This window comes from Ailuropoda melanoleuca, chromosome 8 (genome assembly GCF_002007445.2).
Source record: "Ailuropoda melanoleuca isolate Jingjing chromosome 8, ASM200744v2, whole genome shotgun sequence".
Taxonomy (NCBI): domain Eukaryota; kingdom Metazoa; phylum Chordata; class Mammalia; order Carnivora; family Ursidae; genus Ailuropoda; species Ailuropoda melanoleuca.
Window position 1 is genome coordinate 51,088,100 of NC_048225.1, and position 27,515 is coordinate 51,115,614.

The 27,515-nt window shown below is 50.5% G+C and overlaps 2 protein-coding genes across 11 annotated transcripts in view; one reads left to right on the forward strand and one right to left on the reverse strand.

Annotated features, from left to right (window-relative positions):
- Positions 1–10,708, reverse strand: part of USP35 (ubiquitin specific peptidase 35) — a 50,464-nt gene extending 39,756 nt beyond the window's left edge. The window contains exons 1-5 of the mRNA XM_034666267.1: positions 9,904–10,708; positions 3,515–3,959; positions 2,340–2,472; positions 679–808; positions 181–282 (exon numbers count right to left, since the gene is read on the reverse strand). Coding sequence (XP_034522158.1) covers positions 181–282; positions 679–808; positions 2,340–2,472; positions 3,515–3,950 — 801 coding nt within the window. The 5' untranslated portion in view covers positions 3,951–3,959; positions 9,904–10,708. The remainder of the gene's footprint in view (positions 1–180; positions 283–678; positions 809–2,339; positions 2,473–3,514; positions 3,960–9,903) is intronic.
- On the forward strand, positions 10,387–26,588 carry KCTD21 (potassium channel tetramerization domain containing 21). 10 transcript variants are annotated; one of them, XM_034666277.1, is made up of 4 exons: positions 10,445–10,501; positions 21,155–21,615; positions 22,652–22,733; positions 23,510–26,588. In XM_034666277.1, the coding sequence occupies exons 3-4, from the start codon at positions 22,731–22,733 to the stop codon at positions 24,320–24,322; spliced, it is 816 nt and encodes a 271-aa protein (XP_034522168.1). In that variant the 5' UTR covers positions 10,445–10,501; positions 21,155–21,615; positions 22,652–22,730; the 3' UTR covers positions 24,323–26,588. The 10 variants fall into 10 exon arrangements, with proteins under 10 accessions (XP_011219379.1, XP_011219380.1, XP_034522168.1 ...); XM_019796452.2 differs by having other exon boundaries at positions 21,155–21,609; XM_034666279.1 differs by having other exon boundaries at positions 21,155–21,567.
- The last annotated feature ends 927 nt before the right edge of the window (positions 26,589–27,515 follow it).

Genomic DNA, 27,515 nt, shown 5'->3' on the forward strand with positions numbered 1-27,515 from the left:
TGGCCTTAGTCTCCTGTCTGTAAAATGAAGTTTCAAGTCTCCTCCAGTCCTAACGTCCAGGACTTCAAGGTCTTGGGCTTCCAACCCCCAACCCCAATAGAGACAGCATGTCCGGACTCCAGCCAAACAAGTGGGGGATGGAGGACCACCCCTCTTCAGGGCAGCACATAGGGCCCTTACCAGGTGGAAGGCCTCATGGGAGTGCTGGAAGGTCAGAAGCATGTACTTGAGGACAGACAAGGCAGCTCCCCGGACAATGGGGTATAGCAGCTTGGAGAAAACCTGGAAGAGAGTTCCTGGTCAGGAGTTTCCCAAGCCTGGGCCCCAGAGGCCAAGTGTAGCCACAGACATGAGACGTGGTCAGACACATCAGAGCTGAAGGAGCAGACCCATGCAGGACCAAGACACAGGTAGTCTTACAGATCTAGGTTAATGGACAGATGGATAGCAAGACAGATATCTGATAGGAGGGATGGAGGGATAGACAAACCAAAAGTGACACATATTCTTGAATGAGCAGAGGAATGAATGGGGGAAGTTTGAGGCCCAGTGAGTTGTCCTGGGTCACAGCAAGCTTGGGTGGGAGCCCCAGTGCTCTGCCTCCCAGACCCACACTATCCCTGGCAAGAGCTAAGTGGGAAAAGCCATAAACCAGGGCCAGGACAGGGGCCCACCAACCTTCTCAATTTTGGCGAGTGAAACCTCGATCAAGATGCTGAACTTCTTAACAGCGGCCAGGCCCTTCAACAGTGCAATGATCCACTTGTCAATGTTCTTCCCCAGGGGCCACGACACCCAGTCGATCATCCTGGAGAGGGGAGTGACAATGACACAAAGACCAGGGAGGCCCAAATGCCTCAGTGGGAGCAGCCCTGGGACAAGCTATAATGTCCTGAGACCCCATGCTAACCCACACCTTCAGAGAGCAGCCCTGGGGTCTGTGGGATGGACAAGACACCTCTGAGAACTTCAAATGAGGCCAGCACAGGCATCTGGCAGAGACTGAGGCTTCCAGCCCAGCAGGAGGGGAGCCTGACCCTCTCAACACCCCAAACCTCACCCCACACAGTAGGCTGCAGTGGCAGAACAGGGTTTTTGGCAGTCTCTGCCTGGACCATGGGGCCCAACAGCAGGAGAGCACTGCCCCACACCCCTGCCACACTGGAAGCTTTGGCTCCAGCAAACCCTTGCCTGTGGCCTAGGACAAGTCCCTCTCTCTAGCTTCGGTTTCCTCCTCTGTAAAATGGGGACAATACCTACCTCAGGGTTGCTGTCGTATGGATTAAAAGTTAACTCTCATAGTATTCACTCTGCACCACGCATTACTCCACCTGCCTTACGTGTATTAACCCATCTGACCCCCACAAGATAATGCTTCTGTGCACAGAGCACGAAGCCGCCGCATAGTACATGCCCAGGAAAATGGCATTATATCATTATTTTTAGACTCATAAGACCATGCCATAAAGAGACAGAACAATGACAGAGCAAAGCAATAGTAATTATGATGACTGTAGCTACCATCATTGCTCTAAACACTTAATACGTGTATTATCCCATTTTATCTAATCTTTGCAACAACCCTGTAAAATGGGTTCAATTACACTGCATCTTATAAATGAGGAAGCAGAGGCCTACAGAAGTGGAGTGACTTGCCCAAAGTCACACAGGCAAGAAGCAGTAGAGCCAGGATCTGCACCCAACCAGGTTACCTCTAGAGCCCACACTCTTAACACACTAAAGACAAGAAATCCAAGAAGGCCTAATGGAAATGGGAGATCTGCACACAGGTATGGAAAGCATGGCGGGGGAGGCATGCCAGGTGAATGGAATCTACAAAGCCAAAGGCAGGAGGGAAGGCAGCATATTCTGGGATCACTGATAGGCAGGTGTGGCTAGACCACAGGTGCGATGACATTCAAATGAAATGAGAGAATGCACAAAAGCTGTGAGCTAAAAAGCACCCAAATTCCATTTATCATACCTGCCAAACTCAAAAAGCACTCTGTAACATACTTTCAACTTCTAGTATGACCCCATGGAAGCCTGACAACTATCTTATACCATCTTTGCTATTAGAGGGGGAAACTGAGGCTCAGAGAATTCATTGACTTGTCCAGGATCAGACAGTTGGCACCCAACCTGAGAACATCACTAGGGAAAGGTTCTTTGCATCTCCCACATCCAGCCCTGGGCCAGGCACAGAGCACAGCTCAAGAAAGGATGGATGAATGAAAAAAGCATGAGGTTCTGGGCCTTCTGACACTAAGGCTAGTCCAGCAACCCCACCCAGTGGAAGGAGGGAGAGAGACCTGACCACCACCCCACCCTCAGCCCACCTGCTGATGGCAGTCAGCATCTGAGAGTCTGTCACACTGTCATCATTGCTGAGGTTCCGGACAACACCATCCATAAGCTCCAATGGTAGGTGCTGGACCACGCTGGCCAGGGCACTAGACGGCGGTTCCTCCTCTGGAACAGTGTGGGAACTGGGATGAGCTCAGCAAGGCAGGTAGGCTCCTTACCTCCCCCAATCCCCCCATGCCCTCATGCTGCCAAGGAACTAGACACACTGGGGCCACCTCCCCACCTCCTACAACATCACAGCCTCCGATCCCACCTTAGCTTATTTGCTCAACAAACCTTCACTGCCATGGCTTGGGGCCCAGCTCTGTACTGAGCACAGACAAAAGCACTACCCCCCACCCCCAGCTGTGCCTATATAGGCAAGGGCTGTAAGAAAGGGTAACACTGGAGCTGGCAAGAACAGATAGAAGGGCTGTGTGACTTGAGGGGAGGGAGGACATTCCAGATGGGAACACACAAAGGCCTAGAGGTGAAAAAGAACATTTAGTCATCAAAACGCGCTGTCCAACTGGATAAGGGCTTATACACCGGGTCTTGGTTCCTTCTCCTACCCGGTGCTTTCTCTTCCTTTCAACTGAATAGCCCTATAATCGGGAAAAGTACAGACCTTACTTTGCTCATTTATACTGTAGTCCAAGGACCACAGTTGTCAATGGAGGACCAAGAGTTTACATTTCAGAGTTGAGATGTGCAGGCTCCATCGGGTGTCCAGAACTTCACCTCTGCCTGCCCTGAACACCTTGCCCCTGCTGCTGCCCAGCTCTCAAAACCTGAATCAAAGGTCACCACTTCTACAAAATCCACCTGACCCAAAGGGCATGATGACATTCCCCCCCCCACCCCTTTCTGTTGTCTCACTCAGCCCTGGTCCTCCTCCTGGCCAGCTTGATCTGGGTCCGCTCCTCCATACGTGCCCAGCACCCACCACAGGATGGGACTCACAGCAGGAGATCAGGAGAGCCCTGCTAATTAAGGAACATCACATTCCCCCACCTGTGCATTAGTGCCCCCCCACACACACACACACACGCACGCGCGCCATAACTTCGACACGGGCACACCAAGCACAAGTCCCTGCACATGCAGACCTGCCCGGCGCACCTCCGGCCCCTGGCGCGCACGCACTCCCACCCCAGTCCACACGCACCTGTGCAGGAGATGACAGCGAACAGCTCCTTCAGGCAAGGCAAGATGGCGGCGGGCTGGGCGCGCCACAACTGGGCCAGGAGCCCGCTCACCTGCTGGGCCTGCTCCAGGAACTCCACGGCGCCCTCCTCGCCCTCGGCCGGGCAGCGGAAGCGGCCGAGGCAGCGCACCAACTGCTGGCAGAAGAGCAGCCGGTGCGGGCCGTCTGGGACGCAGCGCGGGTGTCGCGCCAGCAGCCGCGCCACCTGCGCGCAAACAGCGGGCCCTGGGCGCTCGCACACCGTGCGCAGCACCTNGCGCGCGCCCAGCGCCAGCAGCGCCAGGCACTGCTCCCGCTCCAGCGGCTGCCGCGCCGCCTCCAGCACGCGCCGCACCAGCCCCTGCTTCACGCTCGCGGGGTACGAGGACGTCACCACCGCCTCCAGGATCTTGTCCATGGCGCCACGCTACAGGAGACAGGGAACAGGGTCACACTGGGCCCAACAGATCCAGTTCCCCAAATAGTCCCCTGCACTAAGACCTGGGGCGAGCAACCACCTTTCTGGGCCTCCGTTTTGTCACCTGTGAAATGGGGAGAGGATACTTCACGGGGAGGTATTGCAATGAAGTAAAGTGCAATGCCTGGCATGGGATGAGCCCCCAGGGAGTTGTGGTTCTTGCTGATGGGCGCCTTCAATCTCACGAAGGCAGTATCTGAACCTTCCACCCCTTCCCCCACTCTTGCCCTTCTCTCCCCAGCCCTCCTTGGTGACCTCAACCACTCGTGGGGCTGGTAGGAGCTGGATATAGAAGCTGCTGTCCAGAATCTTGGCCAAGTCCTGTCCTGCCGGGGAAGATGAGAGGGAGCACACACAAAATCACACCTCCAGTGAGGGAGGGCAGGCTTAGGGTCCCAAGGAAGGGTCAACGGGGAGATCCCTGCACGCTTTATTCTGCCCCAAATCAACTTCTTGCTGTTTCCCAAGTGATCTACACCTTTCCAAGGCTCCACTTCTTTGTGTATGCTGTGCCTTTTGCCTGAAACATCCTATCTCCCCAGACCTCCACCACCATCACCACCGCACGCTCACAGTCAGACAAACTCCTGTTTTCCTTCAAAGCTTACCTCAAACAAGCTGTTTTCAGTTAGAACATCCCTCACCCTCCGTTCCTACAGCCACCTGTGGCTTATTCCTCCATTACAGCTGGGATCACATAATTCCTTCCAGTGAAGCAGAGCATGTTGTGTCTGTGGCCTGGCCCTGCCTCCAGGCCTAGCTCCACAGCCTTGCTCACTCAAGGCCCTGCCTGCCCCTCCCCAGCCTGAGCCCACACCAGCCCCTCACTCTTGACGCACTGGGCCCTTTGCATAGGTTCTTCCCTCCCCTCCTTGCTTGACTCACCCTGCAGACTTCAGCTCAAACTCACTTCTTCAGGGAAGACTTGCCTAACCTCTTTGTTTGGATCAAACATGTCTGTTAATTTCAGAGCACCTTGTCCTCCTTTGCAGGACTTATGATTCCTTGGTTGGAGTCAGCCTCCTTCACTATACTATATAGGTTCTTGAAGGCAGGAACCATGTCAGTCTTATTCACTCACCTAGCCCAGTGCCTGGCACATAGTAGGCATTTGTTGAAGATGCAAATGCAAAATATGGTGTGAGTTACTGCTACCTTATTCCTCTGAGCATAGTAGCCTTCCCTTTGCCTTTCCTCTCCCTTCGGGCAGTTTCCTGGAAGCCTTTCTCCCAAGCTGACCCACTTTTACTCCTGATTCTCATCCTGGTTCACAGAGGTAAAGCTTGTCCTCTTCATATCCAACTTTCAGCTACAAGAAGACAGGGCCATTTCTTCTTTGTATAATCCCAGTCTAGGCAGGACCTGATATAAAGTCCAGCATACAGTAGGTGTTTAAACTTACTGGCTCAGCAAGAACTATTCTTGAGACCTGGAGTTGGTGTGAAGACAAGCCATACATTTACTAAATGAGGGGCCAGAAACTTTTATTCAGAACCACAGATATTGTGGGACCCGGACACTGTGCTAGGCCCTGTGGAGATGCTCCGTTCTCTGTCCTAGCTCTTGGCTGAGACCAAGCTTCCATTATTGCATGTGTTAAAAGCAATGGGCCCATTTGTTTGTCTCTCTCATGAGGCTGTGAGCTCCCCAAGGCAGGGACTAGGACTTATTTCTCAGTGGCTGGCAACTCTGAGATTACTGTGGGTGAAGCCAGAGTACAGATCAGTGGTTCCCAAACACTGGCTTCGCTGCCTCAGAACCACCTGGTAACTTAGCATAAATTCATATGGCCAAGGACCACTCCAAGCCTCCTCGAATAGTGTGTTAAACTCTTTTAACTCTGAATGAGGTTCATCTGGAAATGAAGTCCGCTTACCATCCCTGTTACTTATGCTCTCTGAGTCTGTTTCCACCCTGCAGGGCTGTTGTTAAAGCAAATATAAAGTCCTTGGTGTGCTGCTGGGCACAGGGAAGTGCTCAGTGAATCAGTCCCCTTCAATTTAGAAGCAAAGCCCTTGCCCTTAGGAACTTCCACTCTGGTGGTGGAGGCAGACATGTTGGTAAAGAGTGCCGACGAAAGGCATAATCTCAAAATGCCTTCACACGGGTCTTTAAAAACTGGTCTCCCATTACCCCTGGTCTTCTCTTTCCTAGGCAGTGCTTGTGACCAACCTCCCTTGTAGACCATCCCTGCAAGCCCCTACTCCTGCCCTCCAGGCTAGTGGACTTAATATGCTTTCAACCCAGGATGCCAAGAAATCCTGTTATTCAGGCAGCCAAGAAGAAACCCTAATCGATGGGATATTGACATCATGCATGCAGGAAGAGGACCTGGGGGCAGGCAGAAATGGAGTTCTGGGTCTAGGGAAGGTTCTGGAAGTGGAAAGAAAAACAGACTAGGAATGGAGAGTCTTACATTCTAACCTTGGGCAAATTTTATTCTAGTCTTGCAACTCATTATGTGACCTTGAGTAAATCACATCATGAGCCTCTTTTCTGTTCTGTAAAATGGGGATAAGTGATATTAGGTTGAACCACATGAAAGCAAAGGAGCAGATGTTGGCAATTTCATATCATTCTGCCCGATACCTTTGCACCTGGCAACTGGAAGCCCGGCAGTGGTGCCATTCTGTGAGGGCTGTGATCTCCGAGGCCAGCCATGCAGCCTCCGTGCAGTCCGTGGCCTGGCCACCCCAGGCAAACCCTGCCTACCTGCCCCCACTCCCACACAGGCAGTCTGAGGTCAGCTGTCACCATAGTCACCAACTAAATCCACTCAATATCGTGGGTGCATTCATGCAAAAGGATTTTAGAGGCTTGGAGCTCACCTGACCTCATCACAAGCCACAGAAGGCAGGCAGGACAAGGCCTGATTTCCCTAGGGCACTCATGGGAAAGGGAGGATCAACATGGGAGAGGGACAGAGCCTTGACAGGGTGGGATAAGAACCTGTACTTGGTCTCCCTGGGGGAGGAAGCAGCAGACCGCCAGCATTCCTCAGGGGAGGGTGGATTATTCCTCTAGGCTCTGGACAGGAGACAGCCTGTCGACACTGGCTCTGACCCAGAGACAGCCGCCCCGCACCAAGCTCAGCAGCGTCCAGCAGCACACAGCGGCCCTGTCGTCCCTTAGCAGAGCCCGCATGAAAAGCATGAGACCCAGGTTCTCTGCTTCTGAATCACCGGGTGACCTTGGCTGAGTCCTTGCCAGGCTCCTCAGCTTTTTCACCTGGAAAATGGGGACCATTTCAGCCCTGACAGGGAAAGGGACAAGGTATAAAAAAGATGAAGGCTGGGGCACTCATGAGTCTATTCTTGGGCTATCTGGCACCAAGTGGGGAAACAGACACTGTCAGGCAAGGAGACAAGCAGATACACACTCCTGATCTCACCAATTCTCCTGGTAATTTCATCCCTCACTGCCAACTTAGTATTTCCCCCTGAACTCCAGCAGCCCCCAAGATCAGCTCCTCTTTACTTCTTGCCTGGACTAGCGCGGTAGCCTTCTAACCCCATCTCCTCATTCCCTCCCTCAATCCATCTTCCAACAGAGGTATGTGTTCTGCAGAATAGAGTCCAGCCTTCGAATCTAGCCCAGGCACTATGCCCCATGGTGCCCACAGCCTTAAGGCAGGTGATCTTTCACCGTTCTGAGCCTCTGAGCCCCCAAATGGGAGATGACCACCTGACCACCCCTTAGCCTTTCCCACCCAATGCTGCTGCTCTTCCCCCGAGCCCTAGGCTTATATCTCTCATTGCTGGCATGACAGCCTGAGAGTCCCAGCAACACCCAGTCTGCTCCGGGGCACACAGTAAGCATATAGGAACATCACGATCTCTCCCCTGGAAGGTGGGAGGGGGAGATCCCTTTATCTGTCCCTTTTGGATGACCCTCCACATTTCCACTGTGTATTGACAGATCTCTGTTCTTGCATGGTGAAGCCTGACTCATCTCCACCACCCCCAAAGCACCGTGTGTGTGTGTGTGTGTGTGTCCAATGCCCTGCCCCCCAATTCAGGCTTCCTCATCCCTCCCAGGTCTCTGTGACCCACCCTGCAAACACAGTCAGATTAATCTCCTGAGATGATAAGCTCCATCTTGCCATGCCCTGCTCAGAACTCTCAAGGCTCCACAGCCCCTTCAGCGTAAGATCTGAACTCCTGAGCTTGACGTTCAAGCCCTTTCTGTGACACTTGGCTGATGGGGGGCAGGGGTGGACATGAACTTGACAAACACTGTTTGGTGACAAATCTGAAGGAATATGGGCAGTGGGCTTTTCCCACCTTTTGGTGATGTCCTCTCTGCTGGGAAAGGCTTCTCCCTCTTCTGGCAAATTCTGACTCATCCTCCAAGGCCCAGGTCACATGCCCCCTCCTCTGGGAAGCCTTTCCTAACCCCCCTGCAGTCTAAGTCTCTGAGCTTCCCAAGGCCCTCTTTGCTTTTCTCATCCCTCAGCAGTGTCACTGGATTCTATGTCTATCTCCCTCACCAGGCTGGGACCTCCTTTGGAGGAGGTCCAATCCCCTATCTGTGCCCAGTGCCCAGCAAAGGACCAGGCACAAAGGTGAAGGAGTGCTAAGTGGCCAATGGGAGATATGTGACAGCAAGATGAGATAAAACTAAAGCTATCACTAGAAAAGCACCTTCCAGGGACTGGCCCAGTCATTGCCAGGTCTGGTCCTGCATATCCATAACCCTGACACTCAAACATTAGCCAAGAAAGTCCCTACAGAGGTCACTGGACAGGACTGAGTGAGGATTTAGTCATTTAGAAATGACTCAAACAACCAAAACTGAGAAAAGAAAAGAAGAAAAGAAGAGAAAAGAAAAGAAAAGAAAAGAAAAGAAAAGAAAAGAAAAGAAAAGAAAGAAAAAAAAAAAACCCTGTCCCTGGTTATCCCTCAGGTCAAAAACTCACAGAATCTCATAGGACAGGGAGGGGGCTTCAGCACTCAACCCCTCCCTACTCCAGAGCACAGATGACCCTCCAAGCCCCAACTCAGCACCTAAGAGCTGAGGAGCCCATTTCTTCTCCTCTCGCCTCCTCACATCCAGTCTACCTCCTCTGACTCCCCTGGGTGCCCGAGCTGCCTGGGGAGCACTAGACTGTCCCTCTTGGCAGCCCCCTACCAGGTCTCTGGACAGCAGCATCTGTCTCTGAATTTTTTTGACTGAATTTCTTCTCCCCAAGGCAGCCCTGGGAAGGATCCCCTTGCCCTCCCACTGGGAGGCCCTTGTCTGGGCCACCAAATTGTCTGCTAGAGAGAAAGAAAGGATTTTACTGGTAAAAAGCAAGGGCTCTTTAACTGAAGCGGAATGGGAGGAGAGAGCATGTATTCCCTTCTCAGGAACCCACCACAATCACCCATCCCTTCTGGGGCCACCCCTCACATACTTAAGATAGCCACGTCCCCACCCCCACACCAGGTTTTCTGGAAGGGCGGGCACCAGGCTAACACACGGAGTCTCAAGTCTTGTAGGGGGGTACGCCTGGCCGAGGATGCTGAAAAGAGCAAAAGCCCATTCCAAGCGGTTGCAACCTCTTGGCCCCCCAGTTTGTGCCCTATCCTAGCCCCACCCCTCCTTCCAGTTATACCGGTGCACTGGCACCCAGCCCAGGTCGGAGCTGCGGACCCCACGAAAGGCCGGTGAGCTTCATTGTATTGCGAGAGAGGGAGGGATCACCTCCAAACACAATTGATGAAGGAAGTGGAAGCCCAGAGAGGGGCAGCTACTCGCCCAAGGTCACACAGCGAGGCCCAAGATGCACCTAGACCTCCCTTCTCCCAGCCCCAAACTCTCAGAGCCCTTCGCGCGTGCCCAAGGCTCTAGAACCGCCCGGGTGCAGACACTCCCTCCCCACAACCTGCCCACACGCCCCCGGCCCCCTTACCTCTGGGACCTCGGTGGCCCCGGCCTCAGAGCCGGCTCCTGGGCGGGGCGCTCAGGCCTGGCAGGGCTAGGCTAGGCCAGGCTAGGTCAGGGCGAGTCCTCTGCTCCCCCTGGAGTGGGGACGCCCTCCGCCAGGTCCCAGCTGGCAGGGATGCTGCTTTCACTGCAAAGTCCAAATTCCCCACCCAGCTCTGCACAAGCTTGAACCCCGGGAGCCCGAGTCAGCAGCTCCGCCGCTGGGCTGCGGGGCTGCGGGACCAAGCGTGGGGAGGGGCGAGGTGCGGGAAACGGGGAGGAGCCGGAGCGGGGGCCACCCCGCGAACCGCCACTCAGGCCGCGTCCCCTTTAAGGCCAGCAGGTCTGAGATCTGGAGGGGGCGAGGCGGGGAGCTGGAGGGCTCACTGCAATGCCTCCTGGGAGTTGGAGTTTGCTCTAAGCGTGCGGTGCCGCAAAGAGCCTAGGGAGAACTACAAATCCCGGAGCGCTGCGCGCGCCTCCCGCGCCGCCACGCCCCTGGGCTGGGCTCCGGCTCTCCTCCCCACCCTCGCAAAGCTGCGCTGGCCGCCCGTGGAGGGGAGGCTGCTGAGCGAGGGCAGGAGGTAGGTGCGGCGCGGCCGGGGACGCGGGACGCAGAGACAGCCGGTGAGGGGACGCGGGCCCACCTGGCACCTGTCCTACTATGAGAGGTCATCTTACCTACCTTAGCCTCGCCATTCTCATCTGTGCAATGGGGATGGCAACGCCAGAGGCTGCGGGGGAGGGGGCGATAATTGGGGAGAGGGGGCGGAGCTGGTGGAAGGAGTCTGAAGGATGGGGAGGGTTGGAAAAGCCCGGATAAAGAGGGTCGACACCGTGGGAGGAGTCTGGTGGGTGGGGCAAGGAGGGGCGGAGTCTCTAGGTGAGGAGGAGAACTCGGGTGAGGTCGGAGAAGCGGGTGGCCAGGGCTGGGGAGTGAGTGCTGAAAAAGCCGATAAGGCAAGCCTAGGTTCGACTGGTTGGAATGGGCCAAAAAGCACTGGAGAAGGAGGGCCAGAGACACAAAGATGGAAAGGATCCTTCACGGCCTTGGAAAGCCCAGGGTCGGCCACGCGCTAATATGGTTTGGGTACCAGGGTGCCCGAGTGGGGAAACACCCGTGGATGCACAGAACACGTTCCTTCCCTTGTGATAGAAATAAGGAGCCCATCCCTTGAACTCAGTGCGTCACACACATGATCTCATTCAACGCTTACACACTGTAGAGGCATCACCGTATCTGCTTCCAGGAGTAAAGAGAAGTGAACTAACTTGCCCAAAACTACTCAGGACTCCCGACTCTAAATGCCCTGCTTTATTTCCTGCACCTCAAGGAGGCGGAGGTTTAATCTGGAGTGAATGGCAGGGAAGAAACAAGTTTAGATGTCTCGCCCTACGCAGGTTGTGTGACAGGACCAGCTTCAATCCTTCTGAATGCCAGCCTGTAAGGCAACCTTCCTATGGACGGTGTGAGGATGAAATGAGGAGATGCATTTGAATTATATAGATTATAATGTTTGCGAGGAGCAGAAAGGCCATAAGGAAGAGAGCGGTTGAAATAGAGTGCTTGTGCCTGAGGAAAACCACAAGATGAAGCCTGAGAGTAAGCTGAGAGGATGAAAGAAAAATCTGGAAAGGGATAGGGGATGGTGGTGGTTATTGGGAGTGTGCACGAGGTAAGAGCATACTCTGCTGTGCCTGGGCAAATCAGGTTGCCAGGTGAGGTGGCTTCCCTCCTCCAGCTCACCTTTGCCTATGCTGTGCCCTACTGGGCAGCTCCTCGCAGGATCCATATGTATCACCTGAATGTAGACGGCACCTTTTCCCACTACAGTGTGGGTTGTGGGGTAATGGAGCAGCCTGTAGGCTTCTTAGAGATATGAACTGGGCAAAACAGGGCTGAAGATACAGCTGTTGGGTGTGGGGAGGCCAGGAAGGGGAGGTGAAGGGCAGTGCTCCCATACAGTCCCCAGGGCTGTGAGCCAGTTTTTATCTTGGTGGTTTGGGGTTGGGGGGGTGGTAGGAGTCTCATCTGGTTTTACTGGGAAACACATTAATCACTCTGAGTATTGTCACCCTTAAAATCTACCCGGCCGTGTTCAAGCTATCTCCTACACGGTGGGAATTCCTACATTTACTTTCAGGTGGTCACCTGGGCCTTGCCATAGATTCCAAATTGAAACTTCAAGAAAGTTTTTTTTTTTTTTTAAAGACTTTATTTATTTATTCGACAGAGACAGCCAGCGAGAGAGGGAACACAAGCAGGGGAAGTGGGAGAGGAAGAAGCAGACTCATAGCGGAGGAGCCTGATGTGGGGGCTCGATCCCATAACGCCAGGATCACGCCCTGAGCCGAAGGCAGACGCTTAACCGCTGTGCCACCCAGGCGCCCCAAGAAAGTATTTTAAAATAAAAATATTTTAAAATTCGGGAGATGTTAATAACTGCCCCCCCATTGGTAGGTGTCAGTCTGGGGTGAGGAAAATGGATCTGACTAAGCAGGGGAAGAAATTTCTTCCCCTTCCCCTACTCTGCCTGCTTCAGGAGATACAGAGAGGGGAGATCCTAGCCCCGACAGGATGGCCAGGCACCCGTCTACTCAGGTAAAGCAGGCTTTGGTAAGGGGTGAAAATAAAATGCTCTGGAAATTTAGAGAAGGAAGGAAGGAATTCCAGCTGAAGGGCCTGGTAGATGAATGGGATTTTTCCTTCAAAGTGCAGGCAGAAGGGATGGCAGGTACCAAACTGCAGAGATAGGAGAGGGCCGGTATGGTTGGCCTCTAAAGTACGGGTAATAATAGGATCTGTTTCATCTATGAACTTAACAGACATAAAGTGCCTAGCGTAGGAATAACTGCTCAAAAATGTCAGCCGTTATCATTACTGCTGAAGTTACAGTCACCATCTATCCGGGAATTGGCCCAGGCCCACAGAGCTAGTGAAGTGGCAGAGCCTGATTCGAACACGGGCCTAGGTGATGCCAAACTCCTCCAGTTCTTTTTGCCCATCCTCATTTCTGAGGCCCAGAATGGGCCCTTCTTTGTCAACATTCTCGGTGAGCTGTAACAGGAGTTTCTTTCTTGCCGTAGTAGCAGAGACCCTGGGTTTGGGAGGAGGCAGGGGAAGCAAGGCCTGGACAGCCGTCTTCTCCCAGCCTGGATCCCAGCACAGACACAGGCAGGCCTCACGTTGTGCTTTCTGTGAGTGGTGGTTCTATGGAGAGAGACCACTCAGGTTTAAATTCTATCTCCTCCCCAACTGTGGGCTCTTTTAGCTTTGCCCTGGTTCGCTACCTCATCCTCCAAAGCACAGCAGTACGTGGAGAGGAGAATGACCAGATTATAACGCTTCTTGGGAGTAGTAATAACAAACCTGTTTATTGAACCTGGCTATTTATTGGGGTCCGGCACTTTGGCTGGAATTTTACATCTGTAGTCCTATGAGGGGAGCATTCTTTTCTTCCCCCTTTCAAAATAAAAATATTTTTAGAATTTTCAAGGCTACAGAAAAGTTTAAAGAGTGGCCTTTCACTTAGCTGAACTAATTCACCCTTTGCTGATTTTGCTTTTATACACACACACACACACACACACACCTTTTTGCTGAACTATGTAAAAGTTACAGATGTCTTGATACCTATCCCCTAAATTCTTCAGCATGTGTCCTAATTACAGAATTATCTGACATGACCATAATACCATTCTCATACCTGAGAAAATTTGAAAGAAGTCAATATTATCTAACAGACAGTGGGTACTCAAATTTCTTCAACTGCCAAAATATATCTTATGTAGTTTTTTTACCAGATGCTGTCAAGATTCATGTGTCATATTTAGTTCTATCTCCTTAAGCATCTCATTTAATCTAGAAAGCCTCCTTAACCTGTGTAAATTTGTGTTTGATTCTTTTATCAATGATCAGATTCAGGATTTTTTTTCTTTCTCACAATGCTGTGTACTTACTGCATCACATCAGGAAGCGTATGGTATCAGCGTTCTTCTGTTCATGAATGCTGAATTTGATTGTTGGTTAAGGTCACGACTGCCTGATCTCTCCATCTCTGTAATTGTCAAGGCTGTCAAAATTGTGTGTTCCCTGTACCTCTCACTACATCCATTGACGATCCTTGCCCAAATTGCAACACTGAGGGTTGCAAAATGGTGATTTTCTAATTATGCCATTCTTTCTGTATTTATTGACTGGTATTCTTTGTTATAGAATAATTTTTTCCTCTGTGTTTGTGTCTTTCTCGCTCTCCTCTCCCTGTCTTTTTTCTTTTTGGAGTGACATAGACTCATGATTTTTTTTTTAATTCAGTGTGTAATATAGCCCATTATCATCATTAATCCTTTTTGGTACTCAGATTATTCCAAAGTTGGCCAAGGAGTGTCCCTTCAGGCCAGCTCCTGTGTCATGTTGTGTTTTGTTTTAATTGAGACATAAATCACGTATAATGATTTGATATATGTATATATTGTGAAATTATTACCATGATAAGTTTAGTTACCATCCATCACAACACGTAGTTACAAAAATCAGGTTTTTTTTTTTCTTTTGATGAGAACTTTTAAAATCTCCTGTGTTCTTCTGACAGGATCTCATTAATCTTTGATTGCTTCTTTGCTATCTGGCAAGAGCTGTCCCAGGCTTGCCTTGCACTTTTTCTGTCAAAGTCCTGGAATCATTGATTTCCCCAGGAAACCCTGGTTTCTTTTTGTAGGAGATAACATTTAGAAACCAAGATCTGGGGCCAGGTGTGCTCATTGCTACTGGAATCATTTCTAGGCTTTTTGAGCAGAGCTAAGAATTGATGAACGGATGAATGGGCAGGGAGAGAAATAATTATCAGTAGATTTATTGTTCTTGCATGTGGTCCTCACTGTGTCGAAGGAATAGATTGCATGGCAAGTAGTGTCATTATAGAAGCCCAGTGGGCAGTACTGTAGGAAATTGCACAGAAAGTTCATGCCTATGCCAGGACTCCATGAATATACAGACTATTGGCTAAAACCTCTGTGGCAGGGTTCAGTCTCTTGCTCAAGACCCAGATTAGAGAAGAACCCAGGCTGCCTCCAAAGGACTGGTTCTCTGAAGAATGTCCAAGCCCAGAACCTCCTCCAGATCATGACTCAGAAGTCAAGAATGTATATGAAGCCCTGGGCCAGGGATTTATTTTCTCTGCATTGGTGAAATAAAAATAATATGATCGGTCCTGCCAGGATCTCAGTTATTGTTGTAAGGAGATAAATATATGTATGTGTGTGTGTATAATTGCTAATCAGTCTTTTCAACACATGTATTACAAAGTTCCTTCTCTGTTTTATTGTTTTAATACCACAGTTTGAAATGTCACTGCGTTATAGTTCTTTTTAATGCATTACTAGTAGTTACTAGTTATCTTAACTAGCATTTAAGGTAGTTACTCTTTGAAATATTCTTTCAGGTTATCACTCATCAGTTCTGTCAGAGTTAAGATTTCAGTCTTTTTTTTTCTTTTATTTAAATTCAAATAATTAGCATATAATGTGTTATTGGTTTCAGAGGTAGAGGTCTGTGATTCATCAGTCTTATATAATACCCAGTGCTCATTACATCATGTGCCCTCCTTAATGGCCATCACCCAGTTACCCCACCCTCCCCTTCCCTCCAGCAACCCTCAGTTTAAAAGTCTCTTATGGTTTGTCTCCCTCTCTGATTTCACCTTGTTTTATTTTTTTCTCTCTTGCCCTATGATCCTCTCTTTTGTTTCTTAAAACATGAGTGAGATTATATGATAATTGTCTTTCTGTGATTGACTTATTTCGCTTAGCATAATACCCTCTAGTTCCATCCATGTCGTTGCAAATGGCAAGATTTCATTTTTTGATGGCTGAGTAGTATTCCATTGTGTATATATACCTCATCTTCTTTATCCACTCATCTGTCGATGGACATCTGGGCTCTTTCCATAGTTTGGCTATTGTGGACATCGTTGCTATAAACATTGGGGTGCAGGTGCCCCTTTGGATCACTACATTTGTATCTTTGGGGTAAATACCTAGGAGTACAATTGCTGATTGTAGGGTAGCTCTATTTTCAACTTTTTGAGGAACCTCCATACAGTTTTCCAGAGTGGTTGTTAATCTTTTTTTTTTTTTAATCCTTGGGAAAAAAATACTATTGGGATTTGGATAAGGATAACATAACAATTGTAGTTAATTTTAGAACAACTTTAAGATATGTCATCTCCGAAGAATTACAGGTGTCTTTTCAAACCCTATTTATGCTTCCTAATAAAATATTATGGCTTGTATTACTGCAGGGGGCACAGGCTTTGGAGAGAGACCTCGTTTGGAATTCTAGCTCTGCTACCCACAGCTGTGTGATCTTAAGCAGCTATCTTCACTACTTGGTGCTTCAGTTTTATAACCGTAAAAATTGGGGTGATACTCATACCGTCAGGTTGGTATTTTAATGAAACTGTCTCTAGAAAATTGCCTCACGTAGCTCAGGGCATGTGCTCGGTTCTCAGGAAATGTTGATTCTCTACGCCCTGCTCTTTATGTAGGTCAGAATCAAATTGAGATGGCAAGTGTAAGATAACCTGGTAAGAGGTAGGAAGGGCACAAGTGCCAGATCTCTCCATGGCCTTTATTCACAGCACAGACTTTGCCGTTAGACAGGCCTAGACTTGGATCCTGGCCCTGTCGCTGTTCGGGTCAAGTTCCCTCCCTCTTAGAGTCTGAGGTTCTCATCTGTAAAGTGAGATAATACTTTCCTTGAAGGAGCAGTATGGGGCTTAAATGAGCTAATGTGTGTAGCACAGCTAGAGCGGGTATGGTACCCAGCAGGTACTCAGCGAGCATTAGCTGTGTCCTTCATGAGCCCCGCAGGGACGGGTGGGTGCCAGGACAGAGTTTTAAAGTAGGACTCTAGAGCCATGTTGGCTGCCTTGCCTTACAGGACATCTGCTCTCAAAGAATTCTATTTTCTGTGTCACAGAAATGTAGAGGTTGCGCCTGGGTGATTTTCAGGCCCCAGGCTGGAATTGCCCTTTACACGGCACCAGGCTGGGACTCAGGAGGCCCTCCCATTTGGGCCACAGACCCATTTCAGGGAGGACAGAATTCCGGCAGCAACTGCAAGTCCTCAGGCCCCCTGGCCTTCCCACCCCAGTCAGATGGTCCGACGATCAACAGGGCATAATTTCCTGGTCTGACACTAGTCTTTTTTTTTTTCCCAAAAGGGAAATAGGGCTGATCTTTTTCTTGGTTCTTTTCAAGTCGAGAGGCAGACTTGGAAAGTCTCCTGCTTCCGAAAAAATTACTCATTCGGAAGCAGTGGTACGATTTCTTTTATCTGTTTCCTGGTTCAGTTTGCATTCTCATCCACCTTTTTTTTTTTTTAAGATTTTATTTATTTATTTGAGAGAGAGGGAGCACAGCAGGGGGTAGGGGCAGAGGGAGAAGGAGAAGCAGACTCCCTGCTGAGCGGGGAGTCCTATGCAGGGCTCCACCGCAGGACCCTGGGATCCTGACCTGAGCTGAAGGCAGATGCTTAACTGACTGAGACATCCAGGTGCCCCTCTCATCCTTCTTTTCTAATGTGGCTTTGAAAAACCTGGCTTTTGTGTTCCACAGTTTGTCATTAGACATCATCTGCTGCTGTTGAAATAGGACGGGTTGGGTCTCTCAGTGGGCTTGCCCTATGTCAGCCATGGAGGCTCTCTGGGCCATCCTCGGGTCCTGTCCCCATGTCCTTTGATGGGAATGGGTAGAGCCCAGGCTAGCAGCGGACTAGCCAACCCAAGGACCCTACCTTCTGGTCTGGACAGAGAATAAGGGAGTGTGCATCTCTCACTCACGTTGAGACCCCGTGGCAGGGAGGAGGAATGATCAGAAGCATTGGACCCACACACAACTGGATTCAGGTCCCAGCTCCTCCAATGACTCTTACACTTTCTGAGCCTCGGTTTCTTCACCCATCAAGCGGAGGTAACAGTCTCTATCTCACAGGATGCTTGCGACGACATCAAATGAGAGAACGCATGTCCAGCATTTAACACAATAATACCATCGTCTATACTTTTCTATATATTTTTATTACAAATAAATGCTACCAAGCGTGAAATGAAGTTCCTAACGTAGTGAGAGCAGGAGGTGTGCACTCAGTAAGTGGTAGCCATCCTGCCAAGCAAGCCGCAGGGCAGCGTTCCTAAGGCTGCTTTGCAGAGTCTCAAACTTGTTTGAAGCTAGTACAGCCTTTTATCACTATTACAACTCTTTGCAGCCTGAGTGGGCCAAGGATGGGTTCTCCGCGAGCTGGCTGTGTGTCCTGAGCAAGTCACCAGTCTCTGAGTCCCACTTTGATATCTGCCAAATGGAGAATGATGCTTACTTTTAGCGTTGCTGTAAGAATTTTTAAAGCTGGTGAGTGTAAAGGCCTTGGATGTAGTAAAACACTCAGTAAATGTTCATTCCTTCTCTGTCTCACTCCATCCCTGCTGCCTACCCCTCCCCCGTCACCATGTCACCGTCACCTACTGTGTGCTAGGCAGTGCCCCTGCAGGGACATGAGATGTGTCATTGCTCTCAAGGAGATCACAACCTGGGCCGTGGTTTTCAAAAATATTTTTTATCACAACCCCCAGTATGAAGATACACTTCATATCACCATCCAGTTCATACACAAACAAACTGAAACAAAGTTTCCCAACAGTGTATGTAGCTGGTCACAACCCACTGTATGATTTCATGACATAATCAGGCTCTTGATTCTTTTTCCAGTTTATGAAGTCATTTACATTGAGTAAAATTCACCCTTTTGAGGTCTACAGTTAAATTAATTTTTAGAACCTTTTTTTTTTTTTTAAATAGGCTCCATGCCCACATGGAGCTTGAACTCACTGAATTTAGAACCTTTATAAGAGTCATTTGACTACCCCCACATCAAGACACAATTTCCATCACTCTAAAATATCCCCTCATGCCTCTGTGTAGCCAGTTTCTTCCCCAGTGCAGGCTGGACCAATCACAGCTCTTGAATGCTGTCTTTACAGTTTTGCCTGTTCCAGAACGTTACGTAAATAGGATCACCTACCATGTAACCTTTTGAGGCTGGCTTCTACTTCACGTAACGCTTTTGAGACGCTTCTGTTGCGGCATATGTCGGGAGCTAGTCCCTTTCTATTCCTGAGACAGTCCGTCGTATGGTTGTACCACAATTTGTTTACTATTTCCATTTCAGTTGTTTCCAGATTTGGGCAATTATGAATAGAGCTGCTAGACTTATCCAGGGGCAGGTTTTTGCATGGACCTATGTCTTCATTTCTCTGGGCACATAACTAGGAGTGGGATGGCTGGGTCATGTGGAAACCAAATGTCAAACTGCCTTCCACAGTTCTTGTACCATGTCGCCCTATCACCAGCAACACATGTGCGTGTCCATCGCTCTGTGTAGTCAGAAGTATTTGGTGTTGTTACGTTTTTTATTGGAGCCATTTTAATAGGTATGTAATGGTATCTAATTGTGGCGTTAATTTTCACGTCTCTCATGACTACTGATTTTGAGCATTTTTCATGTGATTATTTGTCATTTATATATCTTCTTTGGTGAAATATTTGTTCAGATCATCTGCCTGTTTTTTCATTGGGTTGTCAGTTTTCTTCTGAGTTTTGAGAGTTCTTTATATGTTCTGGTTAACAGTCCTTTATCAGATCTATGTTCCGCAAATATTTTCTCCCAGTTCACTTATTTCCATTTTCTTAACAGTGTCTTTTGAAATGAAAATTTTCCTTTGGATGAAGTCTAGTTTGTCAATTTTTTTTTATGGTTTGTGCCTTTTGGGTCCCAGCCAAGAAATCTTTGCCTAACCCAAAGTCACAAAGGTTTTCTCCTGGAAGTTTTAAAGTTTTCAGAAGATCTTACATTTAGGTCCATGATCTGTTTGGAGTTAATTTTTCCTACATGGTCTAAGAATGTGGGTCGAGGTTCTTTTTTTGCATGTGGATGTCCAGTGATCTGCATCTTGTTAAAGCGAGGGAGGAGGGCCATGTTCATAACGTGATGGATTGGTGGGCACTGCCAGGGGGACTGTGCAAAGGGCCAGGAAGCCCCAAGAGGAGAGCTCCTGGGGACAGCCTTACAGAGGCAGTGACTCACAGGTGGGGCTGTAAAGGTTGACAGCACAGAAGGTGGAGAAGGGTGGTGTAGGGAGAGCAAAGGCAGGGCAGGTGACAGTGTGAGGATGTGTGCAGGGGTGTCTGGAGTGCCCGAGCATAGAATGGGGGGCGGCGCTGGAGGTGAGCCTGGAAGGGGAAGGTGGTATGGGCAGGTAGTAGTGCTTCAGGAAGACTGAAATGGAAGGTGGACAGAAAGAAGGCAGGGCACCAAATGAGGATGGAAGGAAAGTGGCGGCAAGGCCAGAGCTCTGGGAGTAGCTTTAGGGATGGGTTCGAGGAGAAAACGAGAAAAATTTTAGGGATGAAAAGTCAGAGCTGCCTCCCAGGTCTTGAGCTCAGGCATTTGGGTGGCCGAGAAGAGTTCACTGTGGGTCTGGGGGAAGAGAAATTCTGCATTAGGCCTTCTGGTACCCGTGGGACATCCAGGGGGAGATGTCCAGGAGACCGCTGAGTGCACCCAGGGGGCTGTAGCTCAGTGAGGATGGTCCATCCCCACCTGAGCACGAAGCAGACTCAGGAAGCTTCTCAGCGCCCCGCAGGCGGCCAGTTCCTGTCTTCACTTGTGATTGTGCCTTCTAGGCCGGGGCCTGTGCGTGTGTGATGGTGGACACGATGGTTCTGCCCCTAGAGAATAGGCACTTGGAGGAGCTCTGTGACTTGTGGGCACGGGGAGAATACCACAGAGAGCACCCTAGCCTGGGGGTGGGGTGGTCAGGAGACCTGGCATCTACCCAGCCTCCCCCCATCTGCCGGCGCAGCCCTCTCCCCAGATGATGACAGGACAGCAGGTGCTCTGCTGCTTTTGCAGGCAGAAAAAGAGGAGTTTGGGTGCCCACCCAAGAGCCTCCAGATTTGCCCTCCGGCTCCTGACTGTCTCCCCCACCCCCAGTGCTCTGAGCTCTTCAGCACTAACGAACAGAGGAGATACGGGGTCTGCGGCCCACAGAACCATCAGCAAAGACAGCCCAGCCTCTCTGACGCCTGAGTCTGCTCTTTCCATAGAGCTGAGCCACTTCGCAGAGGCTGGGCCTTAAGGAGAAAGAGAGACTGAAAACTAAAATATGCAAATTACCTTCTAGAAAGAAAGGAAGATCCTGGAATGAGGAAGGGGTGGCCCTGGCTCCTGGGTCCGTCTCCTGCCTGGGCCCTCTGGAGAGCGAACTGACCAGACTCAGCCCTGAGCCAAACATCTCCCCCGCAGCTGCACGTCTCCACACAGCAGCCACCCCTCCCTCAGCCCCTCGCCACACCCCTTCTGTTGGACTTCCCCACCGTCTCGCAGCCCATCTGCTCCAGGCTTCTGCTGCCGATTTTGCAACTTCATCATGGCTTGTTTCTCTTCAGGCACTCCAGATGGTTAATGCCTCTGCAATATCAAGGTGCCCCGTGAGATGAGGAAGGAATCATAAGGCGACCCCCCAGACAGTTGGATGGGGCAGGTCTGTCTGCCAGCATGGCCTCCGTCTTCTGGCAAGAGTCTCCATCCTCTGGAGTAAGGGGGTCTTAGTGCGGCCAACCTCAGAAGGCAGGCATGGTGAGGGTGAGAAGTACTTTGACCTCTTCGCCACCCTTGCTGGGTGACTTTCGGGGTGGTCCTGCCTCAGACCTCTGTTTTCCCATCTGGACAGTAAGGATACCAGGATTCATTTCCGACCTACTTCCACAGCTGTTGGTCCGTCCCCCTTGTCACTGCACCCTCACTACCTCTTGTCTTGGTGTCCTCGCCAGCTGGGCTCTTTTTGAGGGCAGCCAGGGGCCATTTCTTCTCTGTGCCCCTCGGGCCCAGCATCAGGGAAGGATTGCCTAATCTGTTCCACAGGTGGGATCTTGGGAAAGTATCATGTAGGAAGCTGAGAGGGGACATCCCCTGCTTTCTAGAACCTTAAAGAGAAGTTAGACTCCAAGACTTCAGGTCGAAGGAGACTCACCAGCCTTAGACAGTGGAAGCTTTGTTAAGGATCTGGTAAAGGGTGCTCAGTGCAGAGCCCCACATTTGCACTGAAACTTAAAGGTTTCAGAGGAGGCAAGGTGCCATCATGATGGGAAAGGGCAGGCCACCAGGAGCCAAGTGCATCTTATAGCAAGGTTACAGGAGGATGAGAGTCCAAGAAAGGGTGTCAGAGCCCAGAGGGCCGAGTGGCCCGTTGTAAGCCTGGGAGATAGATGGAAATGGCACTAATCATAGCTAGTCATCATAAATGCCTTGAGATAGAAAAATAATAAGAAGGGCCGCCTGGGTGGCACAGCAGTTAAGCGTCTGCCTTCGGCTCAGGGCGTGATCCCAGCGTTACGGGATTTGAGCCCCACATCAGGCTCTTCCGCTATGAGCCTGCTTCTTCCTCTCCCACTCCCCCTGCTTGTGTTCCCTCTCTCGCTGGCTGTCTCTGTCAAATAAATAAATAAAGTCTTTAAAAAAAAAAAGATTAAAAAAAAAGAAAAATAATAAGAAGGCATCATTGGTACAGCAGGAAGAGTGCTGGGCTTGAAGACATCAGTCTCAGAGCATTTGCTAGGTACTTAGAAGGTACCAGTATTTGGCTAGCAAGCATTTACATATTTTTCTCTCTCATATAAAGGGACCTGGGTTTGAATCCTGGCATGGCCCTTCACGTCTCTCAGCGTGGGGAATGAATCCTGACAGTGTTCCTCGTCTGCATGGTAGGGATAGATGGTGGTATCATCTATGTCAAAAGTTGTATGACCGTTACGTAAACAAATGTGTGTAAGAGCAGGTGACAGAGCATCCAATCCAAGCACATTTTTTTTTTCATTCCTTAGAACAGTGGTTCTCTGTCTTAACATTTAGAATCACCAAGGGTGCTTTTTAAAAAAATACCAATGCTGGAATATTAAAGACCAATTACAACCATCTCTGGAGGGTAGGACCCATGCTCTGTTTTTTCTTTTCCTTTTTTTTTTTTTAAACTCCCTAGTGAACCTAATATGCTTTAGACAGTGTGGTGATTATCAACCATTCGTTTGTTCCATATTAATTCATTCCAACCTCTAGGACTATAGGCTTGATCTATAATGAGGAGTTGAGAGCTATGCATACACAGATGTTAGGGACTGAATGCTTGTGTCCCCCCAAGCTCCTGTGCTGAAATCCTCATCCCCACTGTGATGGTATGAGGAGGTAGGACATTTGGAAGGTGATTAGGCTATGAGGGTTGAGCCCTCATGAACAGGATTAATGCCTTTATAAAAGAGACTCCAGAGAGCTCTCTTGCCCCTTCTGTTACATTAGGACACAGTGAGAAGATGGCCCTTACCAGATACCAAATCTGCCTACACCTTAATCTTGGGCTTTCCAGCGTCCAGAACTGAGAGATAAATGCTTAAGCCATCCGGTCTATGGTATTCTTTTATACCAGCCCCAACAGACTAAGACCCCAGATAGCGTTGGGTAATTTCTCACTTTTCTCCCTGCCCAGGACTACTTTCCAGCACCCCAGCGTCCTGCCATGTCTGACCCCATCACCCTGAATGTTGGAGGGAAGCTCTATACGACCTCACTGGCAACCTTGACCAGCTTCCCCGACTCCATGCTGGGCGCCATGTTCAGTGGGAAGATGCCCACCAAGAGGGACAGCCAGGGCAACTGCTTCATTGACCGCGACGGCAAAGTGTTCCGCTACATCCTCAACTTCCTGCGGACCTCCCACTTGGACTTGCCTGAGGACTTCCAGGAGATGGGCCTGCTCCGAAGGGAGGCTGACTTCTACCAGGTGCAGCCCCTGATTGAGGCGCTGCAGGAGAAGGAGGTGGAGCTTTCCAAGGCCGAGAAGAACGCCATGCTCAACATCACCCTGAACCAGCGTGTACAAACAGTCCACTTCACCGTGCGGGAGGCACCTCAGATCTACAGCCTCTCCTCCTCCAGCATGGAGGTCTTCAACGCCAACATCTTCAGTACTTCTTGCCTCTTCCTCAAGCTCCTGGGCTCCAAGCTCTTCTACTGCTCCAATGGCAATCTGTCCTCCATCACCAGCCACTTGCAGGACCCCAACCACCTGACTCTGGACTGGGTGGCGAACGTGGAGGGCCTGCCGGAGGAGGAGTACACAAAGCAGAACCTCAAGAGGCTCTGGGTGGTGCCGGCCAACAAGCAGATCAACAGCTTCCAGGTCTTCGTGGAAGAGGTGCTGAAAATCGCTCTGAGTGACGGCTTCTGCATCGATTCTTCTCACCCACACGCCGTGGATTTTATGAACAATAAGATTATTCGATTAATACGGTACAGGTAAAAGGACCCCAGCAGCACTGGAGGGGGGGCTCCCAAGAAGCTCCACGTCAGCCACGATCTTGGAGAGTGTCTCGCCAGTGGTGGGAGGCAGGGCACTACACTAATCTATTAACCGCGTAGCAGGACTTGATTTCCCCCCACAATGCAGTCTCCCTATAGGAATCCATGTGTCCTCTCAACAGAGCCACCTTTTTCCTTGCCGCTTTGAGCTAGAGATGGGCAGTTTGTCACAACAGGTGAAGTGTCTGCCGGTGTGTCCGAAAGGCCACAGGAGGGCTTGCTGGCTACAGAGGAATGGCGGGTTCTTCACAGGCACCGGCTCTGTCTGTACCACTAGGCAGTAGCCCTCTGTGAAAGGAGCCCCCAGTGGAGGGGAAGGGTGAAAACAGGAGGCTCCGTTCAGTTCTCCAGGACGTAGAGTCACCAGAGAGTCCCACCCTGTCTGCTCCTCTGTCCCGAGGATGCAGCCGGGACTTGGACTTGTTCGCCCAGGGGCAGCCATGTTTGGCCGGCTTGGAAGTGCGGTAGGACTTCAGAGCAGCGTTTTCGGCTCCCACTGTGGCGGGGAGAGATCTAAGCTGTGGCACGGCCAAGAGGAGCGAGTGTCCAAGCAAGGTTCAGAAGATGGGGATATCCCTCTTGACTGGGCCAAATGTAGACAGTTGGGGATTTCTCACTTCAAAAATGAGCTGCTGTCCCTATGAAGATTTTAGAGTATCTGGAGCCGGTGCGATGAAAGGCATTTCACAATGGGGACTCTTATCTGACTTTTGTAATCCTTTTCCCCAAGAATTTGAAGTATCATTGAAACAGGTCATTTTAAACAAATAATATTATGGACTCTCAGGGTTTGGAAAATAATCCAATGGTCGCTTCGTCCTCCCCGGCCCCCAGCGCACCCCAGCCCATTTGGGGCTGAGTGCCTCTCCCCTGCATCTTCAAGTAATCCCATATCCCTGTTTGCATACTTCCAGCAAAGGGAAGCTCGTCATGCCCAGGGCAGTCCCTGCCATGGTTGGCCAGCGCTGGCTGTTAAAAAACCCTTCCTTACCTCGAACCAAAATCTGTCCTTCACTCCCATTTTCTAGTCTTGGTTCTAAACCTTCCTTCTCACCCAAATATTTACTTCCTCTTTCAAAATAGTCACCCTTATTAAGAAGCCAGACACTTATCCTAACAATATTATTACTTGGCATTAGGATTCCCCCTGGGATTTGTCTTCAGAACCAGGGTCACCCCCCTGCCATCCCTTGTAAATCAGCCCCATTTTTTGATGGCTTCGCTTTGTTTGTGACCCTCATTCCACACACCTTCTCACCAGCCATGGCTCTGCATAGCTTTTGACCACCTCCTGTTGAAGGATGAAGATTTGCCACCCCAAGAAAATGTTGCCAGAGGAAGGAGACCAGGGGCTTACAGGGCAGTGTGCAGCAAGGAGTCTGGGACTGGGCTGAACCATAGCACTGCTCTTGGAGGAAGTGTCCAGCCCCTACAACACTGCTCTGAAAGAAGTGACCTTCCCCTGTGGTACTGTTTCTGGTCATAACCAGCCTGTGGACCTCCTTGGGGGAAGGTCCAGGGCAAGACGCACCAAGCCAACACTTCCCAGGAGGTGAGGAACAGTGCAGGCCTCAAAACTGCGCATTATGATCCATCCCTGGAGTATGGCCTTGGAAGTCCCACAGTCTTCCCCGTTGGGCAGAGGCCTTCCGACAAAACCAGGGAAGCCTAGTGACACAGTCCCCCACAGGAGATGGGCTGAGGAAGGGTCTTCCCGTAGTTACACCCTGGGAGTAGGGAGCCAGTATGCTGGGCTGTGGGCAAGGCTGCCTCTGTTAGGGAATAAAAGCCTTTTCCCCCAACAGTGGGACCCAGGAGTCTCTGACAGCTGTCCCAGGCCAAGGCCAAGAAGGTCACCCAGGAGAACCCAAATCAGAACAGACAGCAGAAACTGTGACAACAAAACAGTTGAAGGAAGAAATCTTGTAAATCACCGCTGCCCTTTCTTCCTCCATAAAAAGTCTCTCTCTCCCATCTTTTCGGTGCTTCTTAATACACGCAGCTTGATGTTAGAGAAAGTAAAGGATCTGTGAAGCCACTAATGTGCTGTGTGACTTTGTGCAAGTCACTCACCTCACTGAGCCACCTCCATTTCTGCGTCTGTGAAATGGGCATAACAGTAATACATAACCCTACCTACCTCACAGGGCTGTTGTGAGGATCAAACGAAATAATGGATGCGAGAATACAGTGTACATGATAAATGGTGTTGCTATTTCGTGTCTGCTTCTAAGGGGAAAAAACCCCTGGCCTTGGAATCAAGCTGACCTGAATGAGTTCTGGCTTCCATCGCTTGCTGTGTGACCTGGGACCAGTAACCGGGCCACTCTGATTTGTTTCCTCCTGGGGTAACAACCCCACCTCCCAGTGTTATGAGACTTCCATGAGCTGGTGGTTGTGGCAATTCCTAGCGAGGCCTGGCGCCTAGGAACTCCGTAAACGCTTGCTCCTTCGGGACGTAATCGTGATGCGCCGCCGTGCCAGGAGCACCCCGAGAGCACAACTCAGCAGGCCTGCCTAGAGCATTTGGTGTGTGGGCCCTGAGCATGCGAACAGCCACAAATAAGTTCAGTCTGGAAAAGGCTTAGAGAACCACAGATGTGCTGTGGGAACTTGGGGAAAGCAAGCTCAGTTCTCACAAAGGGCCTGATAGAAGGCCAAGTTGGGCCTTTAAGTGTAGGTTGGGTTGGGACAGAGCTAAGCAGGTACCATGGGCCCAGGAAACAGCAGAGAGCCGGAAGCAGGCAGGAAGGGGGAGCTCTCACACGGGGCTCCAGCACCGGGGGAGCCACAGGTGGTGCATCCAGCACCCTCGCCTTGCACGCCTCTCCGGTGAGTGCAGCGTCTGCCTGGCCAAGCCGAGACGGAACACGGAGTGGTACAGGTAGACAGTCCCAGAGGGCCAGGGAGCTGGGGTGAGCATGCCCTGGGAGGCAGGGACGTGCACCTTGTGAGCTCTTCCCTGCCCTGAGCAAGATCTCATGGTCATCAGCCATCTCAAGAAGACTGTTCAGCCTTGTGCACAGTGAGAGCTCTGCCCCAACTGAAGGGCAACTGCAGGCACACGGGAGCTTGTCAGCTCTTTGTTCCTGCCCCAGGCATGGTGCCAAGCATGCAGAGGGACGGTCAGAAAG